Source organism: Leucopleurus acutus (assembly GCF_964270905.1).
Source record: "Leucopleurus acutus genome assembly, chromosome: 10".
NCBI classification, from domain to species: Eukaryota; Metazoa; Chordata; class Mammalia; order Artiodactyla; family Delphinidae; genus Leucopleurus; species Leucopleurus acutus.
In genome coordinates this window covers 37,258,681-37,274,782 of record NC_139153.1, presented here as the reverse complement: position 1 = coordinate 37,274,782, position 16,102 = coordinate 37,258,681, and the positions used below count along the sequence as shown (strand labels likewise).

The following is a 16,102-nucleotide window of genomic DNA, read 5'->3' as shown; positions in this document are numbered from 1 at the left end:
TTTCTCATCTTTGTTGATTTATTTTTTTCAACATGTAGAGCATTAACATGGTCCTCAAAAGTCCAATCTATCCAAATCTATGCTCAGAAGAGTGTCCTCCTAGCCCTCTCACTCCATGCCCACCCACCTGCTGTAGTTTCTGGTTTATCCTTCCTGCATTTCTTTGGAAAAAAAACAAAAAACAAAAACAGACGAACTACAAAGTGTTTTGTGTGTGTGGTTTTTTTTTTTTTGGCCGCGCGGCATGCAGGATCTTCCCCAGCCAGGGATCAAACCCGCACCCCCTGCAGTGGAAGCATGTAGTCTTAACCACTGGACCGCCAGGGAGGTCGCAAAGTGTTTTTTTTGTTTTTAATAAATTTATTTATTTTATTTATTTATTTTTGGCTGCATTGGGTCTTCATTGCTGCACGCGGGCTTTCTTTAGTTGCGGTGAGCGGGGGCTACTTTTCGTTGTGGTGAGCGGGCTTCTCATTGCGGTGGCTTCTCTTGTTGTGGAGCACGGGCTCTAGGCATGCGGGCTTTGGTAGTTGTGGCACACAGGCTCAGTAGTTGTGGTGTGCGGACTCAGTAGTTGTGGCACATGGGCTTAGTTGCTTCACGGCATGTGGGATCTTCCTGGACCAGGGCTTGAACCTATATCCCCTGCAATGGCAGGCGGATTCTCAACCACTGCACCACCAGAGAAGCCCTTGTTTTGTTTTTATTTATTTAATTTATTTATTTTTGGCTGCATTGGGTCTTTGTTGCTGCGCGCGGGCTTTCTCTAGTTGCAGCGAGTGGGGGCTACTCTTCGTTGCAGCATGCGTGCCCCTCACTGTGGTGGCTTCTCGTTGCAAAGCATGGGCTCTAGGCGCGCGGGCTTCAGTAGTTGTGGCATGTGGGGTCAGTAGTGAGTTGTTGTGGCTCATGGGCTCTAGAGCGCAGGCTCAGTATTTGTGGGCACATGGGCTTAGTTGCTTCACGGCATGTGGGATCTTCCCAGACCAGGGCTCGAACCCGTGTCCCCTGCATTGGCAGGCAGATTCCTAACCACTGCACCACCAGGGAAGTCCCTCCCAAAGTGTTGTAATTGCTAATTTAGTTGAATGATTTTGCAGGGAGCATGCACTCTCCAACCCACCATAGTCCCCATCCCTCCCTATTGCCTTCTCCAGTCCCCTGTTCTCATTTGCTTTCCCACCTGGCCCTGCTGAGCCCTCCCCAGACCTTGGTGGCTTGGAGGCTGCCCCAGGCCTGCAGGCCTAACTGGGCAGTGAGAAAGCCAATGCTCTCTCCTTCTTCTGAACCAAGACCTCAAGAAGCCAGCTTCACCTCCTGGAGGCAAATGCCCACATTCAAGTTGTGGTCAAGTACAGGAAGTGGTGCCTGTGTGGACAGAGCTTAGGAAGCAGGCGACCTGGTTTCCAGGTATAACTTCGCTGTGTAATCCAGAACACATTCCTTCCCTCTCTGAGCACCAGTTTTCTCATCTGAATAATAGAGAATTGGACCGGGGCCCTTCGAATTCCAGCAACAGGTGACTCAAATCCAGAGGTTCATGCCCTGTTGTCTGCCACCCAGATCTGTGCTGATGCGGACTGCGTGCCTATGAGGGGTTCTAGGGGCACAGGAACAAGCAAGACACAGACAAGGTCCCTGCTCTCAAGGGGCTTGCATTCTAATAAAACAGGATCTAAACAAGTATGTGCATAGATATGAAATACAATATCAGGTAGGAAAAGTACCAGGAAGAAAAATAAAGCAGGGTTAAAGGAGTAGTGATGGGAAAGTGGAACAGTTTTAGAAAAGATGGTCATTGAAGGCAGAGACCTGAATTAGGTGAGGAAGCAAGCCATGGAGAGATCTGGGGCAAGGGTGTTCTGACAGAGGAAACAGCACATGCAAAGATCCTGAGGTGGAAACCAGTTTGACATGTGGGAGGACAAGCATGAAGACTGTACGGCTGGAAGTATGGGAGGCAAGGAGGAGGCAGGTGAGGTCAGAGAGGTGGGGAGAAGGCCATCTCAGCAAAGAGGAGGTGAGATTCTATTTTGATGATGGGAAGTTCTTGGAAGGATGAGTGCAGGATCATGACCTGATCTCATTTGTCTTTAGAGGGATCCACTTCAGCCAGCTGTGTAGAGAGTGGATCTATGGTGTCAGTCAAGATCCAATCAACAAAAGAGAAATCACTCTATGTATTCCAGACAAGAGGAATTTGATACAGGGAAGGAATTGAACTACCAAAGGGGCTGGTAAGTCAACCCTGGGATTAGCAACAGCAGGAAGTTGCTACCACTCTTAGGCTGGACGAATGATGGTATTCCAATGCCCAGAGGCCAGGGTCACCCAGCAGGCACCAGAACCCCAGAGGGGACTGCCTGAAGGGAGCCAGGGCTATGGAGAGAGAATGTCCTCCACAGAGGCAGATCCAGAGGTAGATCCAGGCTGAGCATGAAAGGGAAGATACCCTGGCTTCTTCCCTCCTGCCACCCTCCAGCCTTCTGCTGGTAACTTCCATTGGCTGAATTTACCCAAAAATCAAATGACAAAGGAGCCTGGGAAATCAGTTTCTTAGAAGGCAGAGCAGTGCTGTGGAAGATGGGAATGGATCTAAGGGCAAACAGACAAATGACCAGCACAAGGTGCAGAAGCGGAGGCCAGGACGGATCTGAAATGGTCCAGGTGAGGGGGTGATAGTGGCTGGGAGCATGGTAGTGGTGGTGAGAAATGGCTGGATTCAGACACATTGATGGATTGGATGTGGTGTGTGGAGGAAACGGAGGTGTCAATGGAAACTTCTGAGATGGCATTTACTAATGGGGGAAGACTCTCTGGAGCAGATTGGGGTGGGGGGTCATAAGTCAAGTCCTGTTTTGGGGCATAGGACTTTTGAGATGCCCAGTTGACCCTGTACTGGGGGTGATGTTGAAGAGACAGCTGGAAACCCAAGACTGGGGTTCAAGGGAGAGGAAGGAGCTTCAGACACAAAGGCAAGCCATCAAGGTATACATGGGGTTTTGCCATGGGACTGGGTGACACCACCTGGGGGGCATATGCCCCATTGGAGTCACATGGCTTTCCCTGAGCCAATACCTTGGTGGTGGGGGGTGCAACACACTGACTAGCCAGGACTGGGTTTCATGCCTAGTCAGGAATGTGATATGAAAGGTGAGGGTCTTGCTCACCCAAACCACATGTCCTGAGTTGCGGAGAGGTGGCTTCCTAAAGAAAACTCAGAGTGTGCTTAGCAGAAGGGGACTTGTTTCCTAACAGCAAAAACAAAACAAAACAAACAGCAGTTGCTCCCTAAGGGTTCCTCTCATTAATTCCACAGTGTCTTGAAGCACCTATTCTGTACCAAGCTAATACCAGCTAAGCAACCTACTATGTGCCAAGTCCTGTGCTTTTCCCCTCACTTTACCTAGAGAACTAGCCCTACTGAGGACGAGAGGGTACCTAGGGGTCTCCCAGCTCCAGCTCTTGTCTCACTGGTACCTCAGTTTCCCCTCAGTACAAAGGCTGAATGATCCGATTAACCCCACTGATGGGGATGGCGGAAGACAGCAGATGTGGGGGGCGGCACTTCCCACCCCTGGAAAAGGCAGAATAGGATGTGGCTGACTCCAAAGCCCACACTCTAATGTCCTGAGTCTCACTCCAGCCTGTGCCTGCTCTGGGCCCCCCTCCCGAAGCACCCACAGCACTTCCACAGCACAGCCTTCAGCCTCCAGCTGGCAGCTGCTAGGACCCAGGGGGCCGGTGCCAGGCCCTGCCCCTCCCTTGCCAGCTCTGTGTATCTCCAAAGGGCAGCATCAAAGTGACAGCCAGTACCATCTCCAGCAGGGGCTGAGTTGCTGGGGTGGAGGAGAGAACCACAGTCCCAGCCTTGCACACTTCCATGGGGCCGGCCAAGCCCCCAAGAGAATGGCAGCCTGGGTGTCTGAGCCAGCACCTGGGCAGCCTGTGAGGTGAGAGGCTAGAGGAGCAACGGACGGGTGATGGGAATGGGGCCGGGGGTGGCGAGGGGCAGGCGGGGGAAGCTCCATTTCGCTCTCTGCATCCCAGCACAGGGTGAAGCCTGAGCGCTCGAATGGCCAACGCCACAGGGCTGAACGCACCAGAAGTCGCAGCCTCGATGGGGTTGATCCTGGCGGCTGTCGTGGAGGCGGCAGCACTGCTGGGCAACGGCGCACTGCTGGTTGTGGTGCTGCGCACGCCGGGACTACGCGACGCGCTCTACCTCGTGCACCTGTGCGTAGTGGACCTGCTGGCTGCCGGCTCCATCATGCCGCTGGGCCTGCTGGCCGCTCCGCCGCCGGGGCTGGGCCGCGTGCGCCTGGGCCCCGCGCCCTGCCGCGCGGCACGCTTCCTCTCGGCGGCGCTGCTGCCCGCCTGTACGCTCGGCGTGGCGGCGCTCGGCCTGGCGCGCTACCGCCTCATAGTGCACCCGCTGCGGCCCGGCGCGCGGCCTCCGCCCACCCTCGTGCTCACCGCCGTGTGGGCGGCGGCGGGGCTGCTGGGCGCGCTCTCCTTGCTCGGGCCGCCGCCCGCACCGCCCCCTGCCCCGGCTCGCTGCTCTGTCCTGGCAGGGGGCCTCGAGCCCTTCCGGCCGCTCTGGGCGCTGCTGGCCTTCGCGCTGCCCGCCCTCCTGCTGCTCGGAGCGTACGGCGGCATCTTCCTCGTGGCGCGCCGCGCTGCCCTGCGGCCCCCGCGGCCCGCGCGCGGGTCCCGGCCGCGCTCCGACTCTCTGGACAGCCGCCTCTCCATTTTGCCGCCCCTTCGGCCTCGCCCGCCCTGGGGCAAAGCAGCCCTGGCCCCGGCGCTGGCCGTGGGCCAGTTCGCAGCCTGCTGGCTGCCTTACGGCTGTGCGTGCTTAGCGCCCGCTGCCCAGGCCGCCGCGGCCGAGGCGGCCGTCACCTGGGTAGCCTACTCGGCCTTCGCGGCTCACCCCTTCCTGTACGGCCTGCTGCAACGCCCTGTACGCCGGACGCTGGGCCGTCTCGCCCGACGAGCGCTACCCCGGCCCCCGCGGGCCTGCACTTCGCGGACCTGGCACCCGCGGGCCCTCCTGCAGCACCTCCATAGACCTCCAGAGGGCCCTGTCCTAGGCCCTTCTGAGGCACCAGAACAAGCCCGGGATTTGGCAGGAAGGGAGAGCCTGAGCATGCCAGAGGCCACGTGAGAGATGTCTCCCAAGGTGAGCCGGGACTGGAGAAAGCAGGGTGGTATCACAAAGGGCCCATCCAGCCTCCAGCACAGCTTATGGCAGGTAGCCTGCCTGCACTTCTGGCTCTGGAATGGGAGAAAGGGGACCTGCAGCCAAGTGAGGCCCAGAGGCTTCTGGGAGCTAGGAATCCTGAGTTCTGGGCCCAACTCTGCATGGCCTTGTACACAGACCTACCCTTCACTAGGTATCAGTTTTCCCATCTGTACCCTGGACCATCTCTAAGGGCTTCTCCAGCTTGGGTGATCTGGACACTCATGGGTGATCCCCAGGCCAAGGAAGAAGCAGAGGTGGGCAGGATCACAGAAGGCCCTAATGGCTCACAGCCAAAGGGAATGGGCCAAGTAGGGCAGGGTCTGGGTTACAGCCACAGCAGGAAGAACCAGTGAAGGGACATTCAGAAAGACCTTCTGCACATCTGCACCAAGGAGAGGCTGGACAAAACTACTGGAACTCCTCCATCAGCTTCTAAAAATGCCCAGAAAACAACTGGATCGCTTTGGTGCCAGAGGCAGGAGGCTGGACAACATGACCCCCCAAAGAGCCCTGAAGCCCCAGAACTGGCATGTGGAAGGGGCCGAGGCCCAGCTGGGGCTGATGGAGTCACAGATGGGGGTCCTCTGGGGTCTCAGCTACACCCGTTTTCTGGAGGTTTTGCCAATACCCACAGTGTTTCACAGCTTCCTGGTCTCTCAGAATATTTATTCAAAAACAGGAATTGAAAAAACTGTACAGAGTGTCTGCTGCTGAGAACTCGGCCCCTGCCCCCATGCCACTCCCCCAGCTGCCTGGCAGTGCCCCCTCTTCGGGCTGCCCTCTGCCAAGCCCAGCCAGTCCATTCCAGTCAAAAGGGTATCAGTGGAAGCAGCAGGAATCTGCAGGGAGGTGGGGAGAGAAGCATGGCCCCCAGCCGCCCCCAGGCCTCCTCCCTGATCCCCACAGGGGGACAGGAGGCAGGGAAGCCCTGAGGGATGGGGAGTGCATGAGTGACCCCCGCAAAGTGGGGGCACTTAGGATGCTCCCTGCATCCAAGCACAGAGCTAGAGGGGATCAAGACCCCTACCCTGGGGCTGCTGCAGCTCCCAGAACCCTGGGCCAAAAACAGCCCCCACTCCGAGAGCAGGAACTCCCACAGACCGGGGCAGGGTGGGGGGGGGTGCATCCATGCATCTGGGCATTAGCGGCGTTTGGGACCGCCCCCCCCCCCCCCCCGGGGTGGAGTCTCCTTGGGCAGATAGTGGAGGCAGCCCCCTGCCGGCAGTCCTGCCTGCTCCCGTGCCTGTGCCTCAGCTGGCCTCAGTAGGGGGAGAATTTCTGCCGCTCAGCTTTCTTGCTCCCATTGGCCGCTGCCATCTTGGCAGTGTAGGCCGCCAAGCCCGGCGGTGGCCCTGGGGAGGCAGGTGGTAGAGCCAAGAAGGGTACAGGCTTGAGGCCGATGAAGTTGGAGAGGGAGATGGCATAGGGCGTGCCCAGCAGGCCTGGGGGAGCGGTGGGCAGGGCCGTCAGGGGTGGCGAGAAGGGGGCAGGCAGGTCTGTGGGGGCCGAGCCGGGTGTCCCCCCAGAGGTAGACTTGGCCGTTTCTAGACTGGAAAGAGGGATAGAGAGGGAAGATGAAGGGGAAGGTCGGGGGTGAGAAAGGAGGCAATGAGGGCAAATATAAGGGGTGAGATTAGATGAAAAATAGAGAGGACTTGAGAACAATGACCTGAGGTGGGTGTGTTTGAGGAGAAGATGGGAAAGGTTGGAAGAGCGCGGACGGGAAGAAAGGACAAGTAAATATAGCATTGGGTAAGGGGAGAAATGGGGAGGCCGAAGACCCAGGGAAAAGAGACAGGGTTGGAGAAACAGGACATGGGGGACAGATGTATGGGGAAGATGGGGCAACACTGAACAAGTGTGGCAAGGTTAGGGGAGGCAGAGGACAGGCCCAGGAGAAGGGAGGTCAGCTCTCCCCACCCGACCTGTGCCTTTCTCAGGCACAAAAGTCCCATGACCTGTGATACCCCACCCCACACTCACCAGGCAGTGATGAGGTACTGGGCCAGGGCGATGGACACTGGTGAACCAGTGATGGTCACGTGCCGCTCACCAGCGCCCTCTGCTTGGTTCCCGATCTTGATATGTGCCCCTGACATCTGCCGGATCTCACTGATCTTGCTGCCCTGGCGCCCAATCACGCAGCCAATCAGCTGGAGAGAGGGTGGAATTCAACCCTAGGTGAGGCCCAGACGCCCCAGGCCCCCCTACCCACCCTCAAACTACCCCATCCCGTGCTCACGTCGTTGGGAACCAAGAACTCCTGTGAGCTGGTCTGTGTGCCAGGATCCAGTCCTGCTGGGGGGAGAAGAGGGATTGGGCGTGAGTCTGGACCTTTGCTGCCTCCCCATGTCCTTTCCAGAGGGGCTACCTGGCCCCTTGGGATCTGCCCCTGCTTCCTTCTGCAGGGACTGCTCACCTGGCACCATGCTGGGTGAGGCGAAGGGGACTGCGTGGCCCGAGAGCTGCTGGAGCTTGGTGACCTGTGCCAGAAGAAGGGTCAGGAGTCAGAGGAGGCTCAGTTCGGGAAGGGGTGCCTTGGGCTGCGGTCACTCACCTCAGCTGAGGTCACAGCCCCATACTGACCCTGGACGGAGAAGCCCTGTGGGGACAAAGTGGGTAAAAGGGGGTTACTGTGATCAGGGCAGTTTGGCCAGAGTCACCCCTCCCCACATCTCCCTGGACCCCCAATTCCTTCTTCCATCCCCTTCCCTGGTAACACATCCCACCCCTCCTGCTGTTCCCCCTCACCTGGTTGGTGGAGAGAAGGACAGTACCTAAGGAGAGGCTTGGATGATATGGGATAGTGGCTCCTTTGGGTGGGGACTGGAAGGCACAAAAGGGGAGGCTCTATCAGGACCTTCTCAGGCCCCCCCTGACCTCCCCAAGGGCCCTGTGTTCTCAAGGCCCTCTCTATAACCCCCAGGTAAATGCAGCCCGACATCCTGGAGCTTCTCACATCCATCCCTGCAGCCCCACTCTATCCCCACCTGGTGTCACGTGGGACTTGAGGGCCTGACAAGGCAGGCCCAGGGCCCATCCCCTGCCCTCTCTCCCTGCCCCAGGGCAGCACCTCCAGGATGACAGCACAGATCTGGCGCACACACAAGATGATGGCATCAGGCACCCCAGAGACGGTGACAGCACGCTCTGTGGAGTTGGGGAGCAGGTCCCCTGCCACCTGCACCTGGGCACCTGTAGTCTGCAAGCAGAGAACGGGGGCCACTTTCAGCTACTCCCATAACCCAGAGCATGCCTAGGCTCGGAGCTCCCCACAGGACAGGAAGCTGTAAGCCCAGGTCTCCCCTCGAAACTGAAGGGTAAGACTCTCTTGGGGTGGTACCCCTTCCCCTCACCTCTCGGATCTCCTTGATCTTGGTGCCAGCCTTCCCAATCAGCGAGCCACACTGGCTTGCAGGGATGACAAGGCGCAGGGTCACTGGAGGTCTGGAGACATTCCCCCCGTTTGCAGGAGCAGCACAGAGGTCCTGGGCAGGAAGACTGGGTTGGCTGTGCATGCCCCTACTGCTCCCCCTCCCCTGGAGCACCTTCTTGCTGGGGGATGAAGGAGGGAAGCCTGCCCGCGTCCCACTCCAATGAGAGAACCCTGTCCTCAGCTTGGCCTTCTGTCCCACCCATAGCCATTCTGTGGAGTCAGAGTCCTGTTCCTCCCGGGGAACCACCTGTGGCCCCCAGCCCCTCAGACAGCCACAGACCTCATCCAGCTTGAAGGCAATCATGGAGACTGCATGGAAGACGGCTGATGTAGATCCGGTGATGGTGGTGATGCGCTCAGGGCAGGAGCCCTCAGAGATGGTGATCCGGGCGCTACTCTGTGGGTGCAGGACAAGCGCCAGGCAACGGGGCTCCTTCTCTGCTTCCTGGCCAAGAACTTGCCTGCCCCTCCACTCACCAGGCCCCAGCCAAGGCTGGAAACAGCCACCTTCTAGGGGCACTCACTGGTCATCCCAGATGGTGGATTCAGGGACAAGGTGAAGCAGGCATCTCCCCTCCCCTCCAAACCAGGTGCCCTGGGCTCCTCTCCCAAACTCCGTCCTCACCTGTTCCCGGATTCGCTTTACAGTCTCTCCTTTCTGCAGGAGACAAAATAGGAGGCAAAATAGAGAATGGCTCTTAGGCCAAGCAGCCGTTGATTCCTTTCCTGGACTGAGGTCTCAGGTTGAAGGGGACATACAGAACAGAACGAGGTACCTACCTTCCCAATTATGCTGCCCACTTCCTGCAAACAAGACAAGAGTGGAGTCAGCAGGGTACCAATACCCCAGGCCCAGCGCTTGCCCCTACTTCAGGCAGGGGCTCTGCAGGAGACAGGATACCCAAGAGCAAACTCCCTCCCGGAGGACCAGGTCTTGCCTCGCCTTGCACTTTGCCCCCTCCTGAGCCACAGCGAAGCACTCCCCCACAAGCACTTACTTTCCCATGCATCAGCATCCGCAGTGTGAGGGTGATGCTGAGCTCTGGCTCCTCCTCCAGCCCCGCATCTGAGCCGCTCATCCTGTCAGGCGGGGCTGGGGCCGAGGCCGCCTGGGAGTGCGTCCACGCTGTGGCCTGGCCGGCTCTGCGGGGGGCAGTGGGAGATGGGTTAGAGAAGAGCTCAGCTTTCTTTCAGGTCCCTTGCCCTTACATGGGAACCCCAGAGCCAAGCTAGATAAACTTCCAGAGCAGAGAGACAGCGTGGACCACAAGTTTCAAGTGTCACATTGACCAGTTTGCTGTGTGCAGCTCACTAGCTGTGTAAGCCTGGCTGACATATTTAACCCTTCTGAGCCTCAGCTTCCCATCTGTAAGAAGGGGATACCCAATCCAGTCCCCAGAGTTATGAGAATTAAAAGGAGATAGGTGCATATGTGATAGGCACCCAGTTTCCACAAGTATCCTTCCCTTCCCCTCGTACGTCAGGAGAATTAACTATGGGAGTCCAGAGAGGGAGCCTCCTACCTGACCTCTTGGAAGAGGGGACCCTTGTCGATTGGCCCTTGAAGGTTGGGTTAAAATTGAAACGTTACTTCAAATGGGAGGCACTTGCGCCCAGGGACCAGAGCCCCTGCTGGCTAGAGTCTGGAGGAGCAGCTGGAGAGGGAGCCGGAGCAGCCACGGGAGCCATGGGAGGTCTTGAAAGGTGGGCAGAAGTGAAGGTAGGCTCCAGGAGGGTGGGCTGCATCCGTCCACTAGAAGTCACTAAAGCAGAGGCTCCTGCGGACAGCTGTGAGGGAGGTTCATTCAGCACTGGGGGTGGGGGTGGCGGCGGGGTCTGGGGACCAGCCGTGTGCACAGTGGTTTTGTGAGCCCTCTCCTATGTGCTGAGGAGGTTAGAAGTGTCCGGGCTGGCCGTGTTCCCAGCTTGGAGCACTTTCTACTGTACCAGAAACAAATCACTTGGACTCTTGAGTCTCAGTGTTCTCACCCGTAAAATGGAGGGACTGCTTCCCCCTTGGAACTGGGTGATGGGTAAGAAAGGGATTGGGGGGCTGGGGAATGTCAAGGCCGTTAACTGATGGAAGAAGGAGGAGCTGGAGATTAGCTGCTGGGATTAGCCCAGCGCCAGCCCTCCCCACCCGACCCCTTTTCATGCCCCAACTTAATCCTGAACCTTAATCCTGCTTGGAAATCCCTCTCCTCCAGCGGCTGCCGCCCGCCAAGGCTCTGCCTTGATGGGAAGCTCACTGGGGAACCAGAACCTGAGCAGGAAAACAGGGAGGGGACCAACTGGTGCCAAGTCTGAGCCAAGAACAAGCCCTAACCCTATGAATTCCTACTGCCTGGGAAGGGTGGGGGGGATGAGTGTGCTGGGCTCGAGCACCCCAGAGACCCCTGGGCACCTTCCTCCTCAGCCCCCTGCCCTATCCTGACTCGAGGGTCAAGGGTGTGGAGCTCTGTTCAATGCCCTCTTCAGAACCCCCCTTGCTAGCCTGAGTGTGGGCATGAAGGAGGCGGGGTGGGGCTCCCAGCCTGGCTGTCTCTGGAAGCCACTGTATGGCCTGAGATCTTTATTTCTTCATCTGTACCATGGGGGTGACAACCCTGACTCCCCAAACACCCAGTAACTGTTGCCTCCCCAGCACCTGCTCCTCCCTCTGCTTGAGTTCTGTCCATCGGCTCTCCAGAGGTCAGAGGTCAACAGTGGATGCAGGGCCTGTGCTCTGTGAGCATCCTGGCCAGCCTCATGCTGGCTGCCCTTGCTAACATTCCCCCAGCTGCCGGCAGTTCCCCCAGCAAAGCACTCGTGATGACGTGCTTAGCTTCTGTTGCCCTGGCCAGCCCGGGAGCCCCTTAGAGCAGGAGCCAAGGCTGCCACCCTCTCCTCGTGTTCCCAGAGCCAGGCTGGAGAAGTTACTCAGAACACGCTGGTTATCTGAACAGATGAATTCACCAAACAGAAGGGGAGCCTGGTGCCTAGAGAGGGTCTGTAACCTGCCCAAGGTCACAGAGAGGTGGGGCCTGGTGGGACTAGCAGGGCCCTGCCTGCTAGTGTGAGGGCCTCCTCTGTCTGGCTGTCCTGTCTGGGTCTGTCTGTCCTCTTCCAGGGGGGACAGGGGCAGCTCTTCAAAGGTGGGGAGCAGGCTTTAGTAGTCTCTCAGACCCCTGCTTGGTTGGTAGACATGGGTTGTGTTTGGAAAGGACTGTACTTGTCCAGAGCCACATCTTAAGCTCCGGAACTTTCTGGGGCTCAGGGACCTCTTTGGGGTGGTAACCAATGGGAGACCCGACATTGCCCCCATACCATTTGCACATCAACTTTTGTGGGCAAAGGCTCCTGGGAAAATAGGGCAGAAGGGTTGGGATGTGGCCAGAACTAGGGCTCCTGCCCTGAAAAAGATACCTGGGTTTACAGCAGAGCCCCACTGCCCCAAATTCAATGGGTGACCTTGGCCAGGCCTGCACCTGACCTAGACCTCAGTTTACCTACCTGTGCTATGTGTGTGTGTGTGTTTGCAGGAAGGGGGTGGGGGAGGGGAGTGGCTGGTCTCTCTGTGTCCTTCCTGTTTTGATAGACCCTCAAGGTCTTTCCTCTCTTTAGGGGAGAACAAGGGGTCTTGATACAGGTCTCTCTAATTATTCTCCTAGGAGCCCTAAGGACAAGCAGCCCTACTAGGCATATTGGCTCCCCTTCTACCCTTACAGGGGCTCTAGGGAGTTGCTTGCTGCTCCAGCTTGGTGGGCCCTAGGTCCCTGCTGGGCCACCCACATGGCAGCCACGCGTCATGCCACACTGACCTCCAGCTCACCTCTGGGGGTACCCAGCCCCCTCTGGTCAGCAGGGCTCCCTGGCAGGACATACCAAGCTCAGACCAGGCCTCTGACCTCGGGCGTTCCCTTCTTCTCCCCAGACCCCCTCCCCAGATCCAGTGCCCACTCCTTCTGTCTCTGGCTTCCTGCCACTCAAGCTGGAGGGGGCGGGGGGGGGGGGGGGGTGACAGCTGTGTAAGCAATGGCGGCTGCCCCTTCCTGCCCCTCCCCCCCAGCTGTCTCTCTCTCATGACAGCTGCCCAATCAAAGGGCCGGGGGCTTAGCCAGCTCCCCCCCACACGCAGGGATCAAGTGTCCACCCTGGCTTTGTTCTGGAGCAAGAACAATCCGGGGGAGGGGAAGGCTCCTGGGGCCAAGCAACTCAAGTGGACTGGCCCGCCCCTTGGGGGATTCCCTTGGCTCTAATAGCTAGAGTGTCTGGACCAACTAGGGCTTGTAGACCCACCTGGGCTGGGAAGAGAGAAGGGTCCAGTGTCCAAGTTCATCCCCCACCTTACATCCCCCAACGGTCCCCAACCTAACAGCCTCCTTCTATTCCTCTCCAAAAGCAGCCATGCTGGCCACACCCAGTGATGCTGGAGAATGGCTCAGGGCATCAGGCGAAGCAGGGCATGGTGGGGATGGGGTGGGGGGAGTGGACCCTGGGGCCGGAGGGGATCAGCACTGAGGGATCCTGACTCCCCTGCCCATTTCTCTGGGCATGCTCACCCTTTCTGATTAACTAGGCCTCCAGAAGAATTGCCACAGCATCCCTGGATCCATATGCCCAGCCTCTCAGCCTTACAGCCTCCCAGGATGGCCATTCATACCTACTTTATGGGAGAGTTGGGGGAGGAGGGGCCTGGAGGGGAGCAGCCTGGGGTCTATGAGCTCCAGCCTCTGCTTCCTTGACCTAGAACTGTCCTGTAGACTCAGTACTAGGCAGAGACGGGAAGCTCTGACAAGCTGGCTGGTGCCAGAAATGCTACAGCCTCCTTAGAGCATCATTAGGCAACCCCTCAAGAGTCCTCACAGCCAAGGGAAACCAAGGCAGGCCCAGGCCCAGACTGGAGTCCAGGAGAAAGGGTGCAACTTCATGGTACAGCACCATGCACTGGTACACATCCCCTCACTGTCTCACCAAATTGAGAAAGGTCTCTAGCTTCCATTCTCCATGCTAGACTGGGTCACTCTGCTGCTCAACAGCCATCCTTGGCTCCCCAATGCCCAATGAATAAAGCCTGATCTCCATAGATGGGCACTCAAGGCCCTTCATGATCTGGTCTCTGCCAACTTCTCTTGTCTCATCTCTACCCCATCCCCCACACACACCAGACTGCAAAACACGCCTAGCACCACCAGGCCTCTGGGCCTTTGCCCAGGCTGATCCTAGCTTGAAATGCCCATCCTCCCCACTCTGTCCAAATCCTTCTGAGATGCTACCTCCTCTGTGAAGCCCTCCCCAACCTTCCAAGTCAGATGTTATCACTCAGGCCTCTCTGCCCCTCCAAGATGCCTACAACACAAAGAAGCCCCATTTGGGCATTTCTGAGCCTGCCTTTCCACTACAGAGTTCCAGGAGGGCAGAAGCTCCTCCAGGAGGGCAGGAGCCAGTACCAGTCTCAGTGTCCAGGGAGAAGAAAGGGCTCACAGGGCCCAGAGGCATTAGAGACCAGCGATGGGGCTAAGAATCCCAGAGAAGCAGTGACAGTGGGGTGAGAAGACCCAGGGCTCAGGGGACCAGCCCCATGCGAGAGTCAGGATCTGCCTGGACAGGGTTCCCAGTTCCCATTCCTTAGCAGCCCCTGCTCCTGCTGTGTCTCTGGGTCTAGGGGCTCCCCAGGCATTATCACTGGGTTGGGGGATTTGCACTTTGAGACTTCTGGAGGCCCTGAGTGGGTTTCCCCATGGCGAAGGGGGGCTGAAGGAAGAACTGTGGTGTGGCATAGGTTTCACAAAATCGGGCTCAGACTGTCATAGCTGGAAGGGCCTCATCAGAGGGGAACCTGAGGCCCAGAGAGGAAGGGGCTTGTCTGTAAGGCTACATGAGAATGAGAGGCAACTGGCAGAGCTGGCAGAATCCCAGGGTCCACCTGTGCAGCTCAGAGCTCTTTCCTCAAGAGGTGAGCGCCACTAGGCAATGGGGATGGAGGCTGGAGGGGGGCAGTGATGGGAGTAGGGAGGGTGGGCAGAGCCTGTCTGGGGACACAGGGCGGGGCAAAGCCAGCCTCCCTGTGGCCTGGGCCTGCCAGGGTGTGTGGGCCGCCTGCTCCCAGCCCCCCACCCTGAGCATGCAAGAAGAACAATCCCCTTGTGTTTGGGCAGCCTGAGCCTGCATGCTGATGAAGGCTAGGGGGTGGGGGCTGGGATGGGGGCGCCTTGGAGGTTGAGGGGGTTCCAGGGCCCGGAGGGGCTAGGGGACCTTCAGATGGGAAAAGGATAGGGTCCCAGGTGCTGGCTCTGAAGCAGTGAGGGTAACCCCAGGAAAGAGTGAAGGCTGTAGTTGAGGTTTAAGGTCCTGGGGAGTCACCGGGGGTCTAAAAACTCTTTGTAGGAGAAGAGGAACCCCTGGAGACACATGCTCTATTGGTCCAGCGTGAAGGTGATCATCCTGCGCTTGGTGGGAACTAAGAGCCCACATTCTGGAAGGAGGGAATGCACCTGGCCCTGGGTGCATCCCCTTGAAGACCACTCCCCAGGGTGCTGGAGTCGGGCGGGGCACTGGGTGCTACAGGTCCCAAGATGGCGGGCCTGGGATAGGGGACTGAGGAGGCAGGCACCTCCCTCTCCTGGCGAAGCAGGCTCCAGGGCCAGGCTGAAGTGACTAGCCAGAGCCCCCGCACCTCCCAGGACTCCAGCTAAGAAGCTAGGTCAGAGCTGAGGGGCTAAAGAGCCACAGGGCACAAGGGACCACTCCGAGCCCCCAACTGTCATTTCCACACACCCCTGGCCTGGAGGTCTGTGTCTGGTGCCCTCAAGGACTGCAGAGAATGGGAAGGGGTGTGTGCTGAGCCAGGAACTGCAGGGGAATGTCAGATGGGGACAGAGATGGAGCAGAACCAGAACCCAGGGCAGGAGGTCTAGAGAAGAGCAGGTCCAAAGGACAGAAACAGCAGGTGGGATGAGGGCCTCAAATCTGGGGTCTCAGGTCCAGGAAACCCCTCTCTGGTACTGGGGGCTCCTCTAGCAGACCAGCGCCCCCCACCTGTGCAGGCCTGGGCCCGTGTGGGACAGGGAACGTGTTCCTCGCAGTCTCCCAGTCTCCCAAACCCGCGACCCCAGGCTGTGGACTCAGGCGCGGGCTCCCCGCCCCTGGCCGAACCCCCAAACTTCGCGGCCCGCGGTGCCCCGCCCGGCCCGCGCCCTACCTCGCTGGGGCTGTCCTGCGGCGGTGGCGGCGCGGCGGCTGGGCCGCTCAGTCCCACATTGTCCCCGGGAGAGGCGGCCGCTCACAACTGCGAGTGACATCAGCTGCGAACAATGAGGGGTTTGACAGGCGCGGAGCCCGGCCGGCCCGGAGCCCGGCTCCGCGCCCCCCCCCCACCCCCGGCCCGCCCGGCCCGGCCCCTCCCCGCCCCCTCCCCGGATCCGATTACAGCGCGGCGGGCC

The 16,102-nt window shown here is 58.7% G+C and overlaps 2 protein-coding genes across 5 annotated transcripts; one reads left to right on the top strand and one right to left on the bottom strand.

Moving 5' to 3' along the window:
• The first annotated feature begins 1,983 nt into the window (after nucleotides 1–1,983).
• On the top strand, nucleotides 1,984–7,334 carry GPR62 (G protein-coupled receptor 62). The gene is made up of 3 exons (XM_082848214.1): nucleotides 1,984–2,237; nucleotides 4,051–5,182; nucleotides 7,232–7,334. The coding sequence occupies exon 2, from the start codon at nucleotides 4,076–4,078 to the stop codon at nucleotides 5,165–5,167; it is 1,092 nt and encodes a 363-aa protein (XP_082704340.1). The 5' UTR covers nucleotides 1,984–2,237; nucleotides 4,051–4,075; the 3' UTR covers nucleotides 5,168–5,182; nucleotides 7,232–7,334.
• On the bottom strand, nucleotides 6,102–15,954 carry PCBP4 (poly(rC) binding protein 4). Of its 4 annotated transcripts, none has more exons than XM_082848210.1 (13): nucleotides 15,862–15,954; nucleotides 9,680–9,824; nucleotides 9,462–9,485; nucleotides 9,307–9,339; nucleotides 8,962–9,078; nucleotides 8,602–8,733; nucleotides 8,319–8,447; nucleotides 7,997–8,071; nucleotides 7,803–7,847; nucleotides 7,665–7,728; nucleotides 7,488–7,543; nucleotides 7,229–7,398; nucleotides 6,102–6,794 (listed from the first exon to the last, which is right to left on the bottom strand). In XM_082848210.1, the coding sequence occupies exons 2-13, from the start codon at nucleotides 9,758–9,760 to the stop codon at nucleotides 6,506–6,508; spliced, it is 1,215 nt and encodes a 404-aa protein (XP_082704336.1). In that variant the 5' UTR covers nucleotides 9,761–9,824; nucleotides 15,862–15,954; the 3' UTR covers nucleotides 6,102–6,505. The 4 variants fall into 4 exon arrangements, with proteins under 4 accessions (XP_082704336.1, XP_082704338.1, XP_082704337.1 ...); XM_082848212.1 differs by having other exon boundaries at nucleotides 6,102–6,597; XM_082848211.1 differs by having other exon boundaries at nucleotides 7,488–7,540.
• Between the last annotated feature and the right edge of the window lie 148 nt (nucleotides 15,955–16,102).

Coding starts and splice junctions, on each gene's coding strand:
- PCBP4 (XM_082848210.1), bottom strand. CDS start 9,760: ATGAGCGGCTCAGATGCGGGGCTGGAGGAGGAGCCAGAGCTCAGCATC. Junction 8,448..8,601: donor AGATCAAGGAGATCCGAGAG/GTGAGGGGAAGG, acceptor CTCTGCTTGCAG/ACTACAGGTGCCCAGGTGCA. Junction 6,795..7,228: donor CAGTACCTCATCACTGCCTG/GTGAGTGTGGGG, acceptor CCCTCTTTCCAG/TCTAGAAACGGCCAAGTCTA.
- GPR62 (XM_082848214.1), top strand. CDS start 4,076: ATGGCCAACGCCACAGGGCTGAACGCACCAGAAGTCGCAGCCTCGATG.